At 46.9% G+C, this 9,830-nt stretch overlaps 1 protein-coding gene across 1 annotated transcript; it reads right to left on the bottom strand.

The window, feature by feature from the left end:
* Positions 1–438: 438 nt before the first annotated feature.
* On the bottom strand, positions 439–8,935 carry LOC143943275 (uncharacterized). The gene is made up of 5 exons (XM_077464925.1): positions 6,208–8,935; positions 6,043–6,120; positions 5,562–5,630; positions 5,333–5,422; positions 439–981 (listed from the first exon to the last, which is right to left on the bottom strand). Exons 1-5 carry the CDS (start codon positions 6,398–6,400, stop codon positions 518–520), a joined length of 894 nt encoding a protein of 297 aa, XP_077321051.1. The 5' UTR covers positions 6,401–8,935; the 3' UTR covers positions 439–517.
* Positions 8,936–9,830: the final 895 nt, after the last annotated feature.

Raw genomic sequence — 9,830 nt, 5'->3', positions numbered from 1 at the left:
AGAAATGTAAAAAATTGATAAAGCTCCTAAGGAAGCGTTGACCAAAACACGAAACATGTAGAGCGCCAGAATATATTTAAGATTGGTTCTGTAATTAATACCCTGTCTAGCGTAATCCATTCTTATATTGTGATAGATACACACTACTTTTATTGTTAACTACAGGGCCCAGTCCCGCTTGCGACTGTTGCGACTCTGATAATTTCGCCACTGCTGGACACAATATACATGGGATTACCCTCTGCACAGTGAAATAGTGTAGAGAGAAATCTCTTAAATTTTCTAAGTTCAGCCTGATGGTTACATGTAGGAAAAGCACAATTATAAGGCCTCTACTAAGTTTATAACTATAAATGGAGTAGTTAATTTAGAGAAACAACATCACATACATATCATAACGAATCGAACTAGGAAAGCAAAATTCAAGAAAACAAGTAGTTTTAAACAACAATTTTTTTTAATGTAACAAAATATAAAAAAATACAAAAATATGTACAAATAAACAAAAAAAAACTATTTACATATCCTCCTGATCCTCCCCCGACCTGGTGAGCAGACGCTGTAGGGACATATTCATCCCAGTCATCTGCTCACCAAGGTACCGAATAGCCTCCAGTTGCCTATGAAGGCTCCTTCGGCACCTCTCCAGAGCCACATACTGGCGGCGATTGTGGAGGCCCAAGGAACGCCCTAGCCTCCTGATGTAGGCGTACTGCCTTTCTTGGACCTCCAAAATGCGCCGCTGATAATCTATATGTGGCTCTGGAGGGGGGGGGAGGGGGGGGGAAACCGCGGCCTGAGGCACGGAGGAGGAGGAGGAGGAGGAGGCAGCACCCATGGCTGTATCCAGGTGGGGGGGGGATACTGGAGGATGGAAGGGCCCTGGAGAAGCTGCTGAGGAAGGACGGTCAGGCCAACCAGACGCGGGCAGGTTCGACTCATCCACATCCACGGGGTGAAGCTCAAGGATAAAGACTTCACCTGTGAGGAAAAGGAAATACATTAGATAGATAATACAATACATACATTACACATGGCTTCTGCACTCTAACCATACATAACATGGTAACATGGGGACGGTTACTTTGATTTACTTCATCGGCGCAGAGCACTAGCCTATTGTCAGATTAGCTCAGTGTCATGAATTTTGGTGATACGCAAACAACTGTGTTAGGCTGGGTTCACACTTGTGCGATGCGGGAACCCTGCGATTCCACTACGGGTTCCTCCATCGCACCCGACTCGCACAGCAGTTCACAACGACATATGCGAACTGCTGGGGAGTGTCATACAATGTTAATGACACCCCCATTTCAGTTAGCATGTCGCACTGCAAAGTGTCAGTTTGGACATGAATCAGATCGCATGGGTGCCATGCGATCCGATTCTGGTGCGGAAACAAAAAAGGTTCCAGTGCGAGTTTAGTCCGAATGCGATACGATTTCAGTCATACTATCTGTATGGCTGAAATCTCATTGCACGGACATCGCCTGCAATTTGCACTGCAGTGCAAATCGCATGCGATTTTGCACTATGCAGCAGTGTGAACTGGCCCTGAGCCTAGGTTTCCACAAATTTGATGGATAGCAATGTTAACTGTGAAGTTGACTCAGAATGCAGTTCACATGCACACTAACCCCGCTTTTCATTTAGGCCATTTTAATGTGACTTGAGGTCCATATACCTCCAGAATACACAGGCATGGCTTCAAGTTACGGCAGAATCGTGCAACTTTCAGGCTTTTCAGGCCAACACAGCCTGAAATTTGTACAATTCTGCAATTTTGATGCGACTTTAAAGCAATGCCTGTGTATTCCAGAGGTCTATGGATCTCAAGTTGCATCAAAGTGGGACCAAAGTAGTGCAGGGACTACTTTGAAGTCGCACAGATACAAATATAATACTCATTGGAAATCATAGAGTACAAAGTCGCAGGACAAGTTGCACAAGTGGAAATGGAGCCTAAATGAAAAGTGGGTTTTTGTGCATGTGAACTGCATTCTGATGGGCCAACTTTCCAGTTAACATTGCTAGCCATCAGATTTGCCTGTAGCCTTTACAGCGCATGCGCAGGAACGATGATCAGATTTTACTACCACTACCATGAGCTAGTTTCACACTTGTGCGACTTGAAAGTCAAATGCTTTTGCCATGATTTTTGCCATGACTTGAAGCAATGTTTGTGTAATCTTGATGTCTCTGCCACAAGTCGCATCAAAGTCAGACAAAAGTAGTACAAAAACTACTTTGAAGTCGCACAGATATGAACTGAACTCCTTGGTAATCATGGTGTGTGGCTTGTCATGCGACTTTGCAGTCTCAAGTAGCAGGACTAGTCGCACAAGTGTGAAAGGGCCTGAGGCTGTCCATACCACCTGATCACTGGTTTAGTGTATTTTTTTACTGGTGGTGACTCGTGATTCTTTCAGTGTACTGGGTTCTAAAAACTGATATGACTCTTTAACTCGGTAACAACTTGTATGATTCTTTATTTAACCACTTGCCGCCCACCCTATAGGCAATTGACGGCGGCAAAGTGGTTTCATAATCCTGACCGGATGTATTATGACGTGATCAGGATTATGAGCCGCTGCGCGCCCCCGGGGGCGCGCATCGCGGCGATCGTTGTTGCGGGGTGTCAGTCTGACACCCGGCAACTACGATCTCGGTAAAGAGTCGTAGTCGTACTCGTAGACGGAGAATCTTTACCACGTGATCAGCCGTGTCCAATCACGGCTGATCACAGTGTAAATGGGAAGAGCCGGTGATCGGCTTTCCCTCACTCGCATCTGTCAGACGCGAGTAGAGGAGAGCCGATCGGCTGCTCCTCTGACAGGGGGGGTCTGTGCTGATCGATTATCAGCACAGCCCCCCCGAGGATGACCACACTGGACCACCAGGGACACCACCAGACCACCAGGGAAAAGGTAATCCTCCCTAGACCACCAGGGATGCCAGTTAGCACAATGGGTGCCAATCAGTGCCCATAATGGATGCCAATCAGTGCCCACAATGGGCATCACTGATTGGCATGCATTATTGTTTGGCACTGATTGGCATCCATTACTATAGCATAACACCAATGCCGCCTATGAGTGCCCACCTGTGCCGCCTATGAGTGCCCACCTGTGCCGCCTATGAGTGCCCACCTGTGCCGCCTATGAGTGCCCACCTGTGCCGCCTATGAGTGCCCACCTGTGCCGCCTATGAGTGCCCACCTGTGCCGCCTATCCATGCTGACCATCCGTGCCGACCATCTGTGCCGCCCATCCGTGCCGCCCATCCATGCCAATTTGTGCCACCTATCAGTGTCCGTCCGTGTCGCCCATCAGTGCCGCCTATCAGTGCCACTTCATTGGTGCCCAACACTGCCGCCTTATCAGTGCCCATCAGTGTAGCCCCATCAGTGCCCATCAGTGAAGGAGAAAACGTACTTATTTAAAAAGTTTTGAAACTGAAACAAAAAAATATTTTTTTTTTGAAAATTTTCGGTATTTTTTTTATTTGTAGCGCAAAAAATAAAAACCGTAGAGGTGATCAAATACCACCAAAAGAAAGCTCTATTTGTGGGAAAAAAATGATAAACATTTCATTTGGGTACAGTGTAGCATGACCGCGCAAATGGTCATTCAAAGTGCGACAGCGATGAAAGCTCAAAATTGGTCTGGGCAGGAAGGTGTTTAAGTGCCCCCCCGGTATTGAAGTGGTTAACTCGGTGTACTGTGAATGAACTCCTGACTCTTGTTTTAAGTTTGTATCCAGTTCCTGAGTGTCCTGTGCTTAGAGTCAGCTGATCTCACTCAAGGATCATATTACCAGGCCTGCTCTGCTATGTATGTACTGAGTGAGTGCACAGAGTGAAGTGTTTCAAACGAATCAGTTCACTCAGATAAATCGATTCATCCGACATCCAGTTCACTGAAAATAATCGATTCAAAAGAACGAATCATTCATGAACTGGACATCACTAAATCAGACATCATGAGGAAAGAGTTTAACACCCTAGGCGAAACCTAATTTTGCCGCCCCTTTGGCCCCACCACTGACTCCACCCCTTTTGCCCTGCCCATGTATACAGTACACCACCTTTTTATAGATTGCTAACATTTTGGGGGTGGAGTCCGTCACTGAGCCTGGAGGTGGTGGGTGGGGGCATCGGTAAGTCACCCAGGATTGATGTGTGCTCTAGGCCAGCACCTACCTTGTCTATAGGTAGCACTGGCCCTGTACAGGGGATATGTACACAGATAATTTAAGGCACTGATAATCAGTGCAGGCCCTTCAGTACCACCTATCAGTGCCCATGGGCACTGAGTGATACCTATATGCAGTGTCACCTCCATCACTGCAGCCTATCGGTGGGAACCCGTCATAATGGGCACAACAGGTGTACAGACCTGGGAACTTGGCTCAGGGATGGTGAGAACCCCTCATAATGGGCACAACGGGGGTACAGACCCGGGAACTCAGCACAGGGATGGTGAGAACCCCTCATAATGGGCACAGCGGGTGTACAGACCTGGGAACTCAGCACAGGGATGGTGAGAACCCCTCATAATGGACACAGCGGGTGTACAGACCTGGGAACTCAGCACAGGGATGGTGAGAACCCCTCATAATGGACACAGTGGGTGTACAGACCCGGGAACTCAGCATAGGGATGGTGAGAACCCCTCATAATGGACACAGCAGTTGTAAAGACCCCAGAAATTAGCACAGGGATGATGGGAACCCCTCATAATGGGCACAGCGGGTGTGCAGACCTCGGGGGGGGGCAGCATTTTAGAAATTATTGGCTATATTTTTCTCCTGCAGCTGCTGGTGGAAGGGAGAGGAGAAAAAGACAATTTCAGATGCTGCAAGTGAGGGAAAATACAGCCCAGTTCTAGTAAATGGCATGCTGCACTAGTATCAGCAGCAGTAACCTGGAGAATCCCTATGGACTAGTAATGGGCAGCAGCCTGGTCACCAGCAGAAGAAAGAAACAAACAGAGCCAACACAATGACTGCCCTGCACAGCACTGATATCAGTAATAGCATTGTGTGTGTAGCTGGACACTGATCATCACTCACACACATCCTCTGCTTCCAACCTGCTGTGCAGTGATCGGGGGAGGGGGGACATTCCAGGGAGCTTAGGGGTTATCAGGAAGAGCTGAACTGAACCCTGATATCATATCATCCTGTCCTTAAAGTTGCAGACAGCGAAGGAACGATTTACTGTGCCATGTAACGGGCGGGCTGAGTGTGTACAGAGCAGTCAGTGTATGCCACCAGCATTTCATATTTAAAATACTATTTCCCTGGAAAATACTAAAAAAGTTGTACTTACTCCCTGCATCTGCCGCGTCTGGCTGGTCACCTTCCGGCGCATCCCCAGCAGCCTCTCCAGGGCAGGTCTCCTCCACCTCCTGCTCAGCAGCTGTTGATCAATTTAATATAGAAAAGACAATTACAATCTGCAGTGTACAACAATCTCACACACATTAGTACAAAAACATTGAAACATGTATGATTGATCACTCAGCAGCAGATATACCAGCAAGATTATACTAACTTACATGTGGGCGTTGCCGCCTCAGCCTCTTCCTCCTCCTCAGTCTCCCCTTCTGACTGCATAATGACGAGACCTATTTAATAATAAAGGAGAAATGATGAACTTTACAATGTTCAAGCTTTAAAGATATTACTATAAATACTGTATAAAGATAAAATTAAATAATTATCCATTAGCATGGCAATCCAAAAATAAATTACAAAAACAGTAAAAAAAAAATAAAAACAGGGAGGCACTTACCTGTCCTGGTTCCAGCGGCGAGTGCTAGGTGCACGACACTGATCAGGCGCCTCAGTTCAGAGCGGCGACGTTCTGTCAGATTACGTAAATTACACAAGCGCTTGCGTTACCTGACAGAACGTCGTAGAGGCTCCACCTGTCACTGCTTGAGTGAGAAGCAATGACATTGGAATCGACAATGGAAGGCTGGACAAATGGAAAAGGATCCTGTATTAGTGTCACTACTACAGTACTACTGTACTTACTGGGTGTTGACGCAGAGGATGATGATGACGAGGACTCCTCCTCCGGCCTCGGCTTCCGGCGGCGCTCCTGGATACGATCTTTAAATAAAATCAAACACAACATGGTGAATGCCCGATGCTTGCCAATCAAAAAACCCTCCTGCACAATGTAATGCTGACACCAACCTTGATGAGCCAGGAGCTGGCTGATCTCCTCCTCCCCTATGCCCGCTAAGAGCTCCGCCTCATGGGGGAGGAGAGGCACCCGCTTCCCTCTGCGACCCGACTGCCTGCGTTTACGTGCAATGGAGCTGCAAAACAAAGAGAGAAGAGAAACGGGTTCCATAATTAATCGACAATTGTAATCTGAAAATGACATCAACACAGGAAACAATTGTAGAATGAACCAGTAGTATGAAATGCAAATGGAATTTTTGGATTAGGCACTTTTTTTCATTTAGCCCAAGATTTTCACTTTTTTTTTATTAACCAAATTCATTTTAAGAAAAAGGTATGCTTTTTTGGTCCATAATAAAATATAAAAGAGTAAATAAATATTCATATAAATGTCCACTGTCCAGTCCACCTTTCTAATTAGGCGCTTGTGTGAACTGTGTATGGTGTAAATTACCTTTCTTGTGTCTTTTGCATTAACCACTTGTGGATTTGGACCCCTCCACATATGGTGGCAGGTCCGCAAGCTGGTTAAGTCCAGCCACCATAACAAAATATTTTTTTTTTATACTTTAGGGCCGGTTCACACAGCGGGCGATGCGAGGCGACACGACTCGCCTCGCCGCTATCTTACAAGTAGCCCCCGTTCTGTACAATGGAACCGTTCTCAGAGGAGCGACTCGAGTCGCTCCGACTCAGAAAAAAGGTTCCTGTACTACTTCTGGGCGACCTCGGGGTGACTTGCATTGACTTCTATACAGAAGTCATTTGCAAATCGCCGCTGAGGTCGCGGCAGGTCGCGGGGAGGCAAGTCGGTGTCGCCTCGCCTTGCCTGCAGTGTGAACCGGCCCTAACTTTTTTTCAATAACAAAATATGTAAAACCCAGTGTGGTGATCTAATGCCACCAATAAAAGCTCTATATGTGGCGGGAAAAGGGCATACATTTAATTTGGGTAGTACATCGCAGGAGCGTCCAATTGTCAGTTAACCACTTCCTGACCGGCACACGACAATGTACGTCGGCAGAATGCCACGGGCAGGCATATTGGCGTACAGGTATGGGCATTTCTATATGCCACCCTGCCATCGCGTGCGTGCCGCCAGTCGGGACCCCCATGAGTCCGGTCGGGGGTCCCGCGGGCTCCATCGCTGTGGGGATACCCGCGATCGTATCGCTGGGCGGATGAACGGGGAGATGCCATAAACAGCATCTCCCCATTCTGCCTAGCAACAAGTGACTGATCTCTGCTACATGTGATTGGAGCAGAGATCAGTGTTCAGTCACTAACACACAGCCACGCAAAGTTAAAGAGGAAGTAAACCCCTTCAAACCACTTTGACCTACAGGTAAGCCTAGATTAAGGCTTACCTGTAGGTCCAAGCAATATCTCCTAAACCTATATGGTTTAGGAGATATTTGGCCGAAAATGGGCACCGCTGTCTACGGCGCATGCGCCGTAGACAGCGGCGCGCAGGCGCACTAAATGCGGCAAGTCCAAGAATGGATTTGTCTAATTTGTCGACTCCCGTGCACATGCGCGGGAGTGACGTCATCGCAGCTTCGCCGAATGGCAGCAGCGGAGCTGCGAGACGCGACTCCCGCGTGCATGCGCGGGAGTGACGTCATCGCGGCTTCACCGATGTCATTGGTCGGAGCTGCGAGACGCCACCAGCAAGATGGATGCGGCGGACTACAGGGGACAGCGGCGACTTCGCTGGCTCCTGTGTCAGGTAAGTGACACATAATGGACTACTATGCGATGCATAGTAGTCCATTATGCTTTACCTTTGCAGGGAAAAAAAGAGGAAGTAAACTCATCAGGGTTTACTTCCTCTTTAAGGCCCATACACATGGTGGGACTTTTTGACAACAAACATGCAAATTAGCTGTTTTGGAGCAACATCCGACTGTGTGTACGCTCCATCGGACAAACTTTTTCTGTTTTCATCTGACTTTTGTTGGCTGTGCGAACGGACAAACTTTCTGGCAACAAAAGTGCGATGGAGCAAAGTCCGAACCGTGTGTACGCAAAAGTATCGGACTTTTGTACAAGGTACAAACACGCATGCTCAGAACCAATGCAAAAGATCAGACAACAATACAGAAGTTCACCAAAGGTAGCGCTGGAGTCACTGAACGTCCTCTTTTGAAGCAGCGTCAGTACGTTGTGACATCATTACGTTCGTGTTTGTTATGAAAAAGTCCGACCGTGTGTATACAATACAAACTTGTGGACCACGCCCTTTGTACAAAAGTCCACGGAAAAGTTTGTACAAAGTCCGACTGTGTGTATGAGGCTTTAGTAACACTCCCCTAGGACAGACTTAAAGTGGAGGGCCACCCTGAAAAACAAAAACATTTAAAAAAATTCTAAAAAAAAAAAAATGAAAAAATTTTTTTTTTAACTTACCAGAAATGCCTGTTGCTAGGCACTTTATCCTAATCTTCCTCTTCCCGCGGAGATCTTCTGTCTTCTGTCTTCGTCGCGGCGTCTTCTGGGTAATGAGTCGCGCTGTGTTCTGGGAACTGTGTGTTCCAGAACACAGCGCGTCCCATTCGGAAAGCGCTGCGGGACTCGCGCATGCGCAGTAGCTGCGGGACTCGCGCATGCACAGTAGGAAACGGGCAGTGAAGCCATAAGGCTCCACTGCCTGTTTCCCTTACAGGGAATGGCGGCGCCGGGACCCGAGAGCCGAGGGACGGGTCGGCCTCGGGCAGCCAACATCGCGGGCGCCCTGGACAGGTGATTGTGTTTATTAAGTCAGCAACTGCAGTGTTTGCAGCTGCTGACTTTTTTTTTTTTTTTTTATTTGTTTTTTTTTTTTTATTTTAACCGGCCCTCCTCTTTAACCCCTACACTGCCACCCCCTGGTTAACCCCTTCACTGCCAGTGTCATTTACACAGGAATCACTGCATTTATATAGCAGTGATTGCTGTATAAATGACAATGGTCCCAAAAATGTCCGATGTGTCCGCCATATTGTCGCAGTCACAATAAAAATCGCCGATCGCCTCCATTACTTGTAAAAAAAAAAAAAAAAAAAAAATGCCATAAAACTACACCCTATTTTGTACACGTTATAACTTTTGCGCAAACCAATCAATAATCCATAATTGGGATTTTTTTTTTTTTTACCAAAAATATGTTGAAGAATACGTATCGGCCTAAGCTGAAGGAAAAACATTTTTATAAATAATTGTTTTTTATTGCAAAAAGACAAAAAAAAAAAATAAGAGAGCTTTATTTGAGGGGAAAAAAAGGCCAATTTTATTTGGGAGCCACGTCGCACGACCACGCAATTTTCAGTTAAAGCGACACAGTGCAGAATCGCAAAAATTGGCACTGTAATTTGGCATCCAAATCCTCTGGGGCTGAAGTGGTTAAAATGTAAATACATTTTTTTTTTAAATAAATCGGAAACGTTACTTACCGTTTTAGGTCGCTGAATTTTTTGCGACAGGCAGTCGGGTCACGCTGGTGGTGGTACTGCTCCTCCACCTTCCGGGCAATCTCCTCCCACTTCTGCCTCTTCCACTCTGGCGTGGTCTCTCTTGAGCGGGGGCCACACAGCTGCATCCAGCAAGGAAGAGTTTCTCTTACGAGGACCTGGGACTCTATATGAGTCCAGGTG

This window comes from Lithobates pipiens, unplaced genomic scaffold (assembly GCF_037356315.1).
Source record: "Lithobates pipiens isolate NorthernLeopardFrog02 unplaced genomic scaffold, aLitPip1_a1.2 Scaffold_30, whole genome shotgun sequence".
In the NCBI taxonomy this organism is placed as follows: domain Eukaryota; kingdom Metazoa; phylum Chordata; class Amphibia; order Anura; family Ranidae; genus Lithobates; species Lithobates pipiens.
This window is presented reverse-complemented; position numbering and strand designations above follow the sequence as displayed.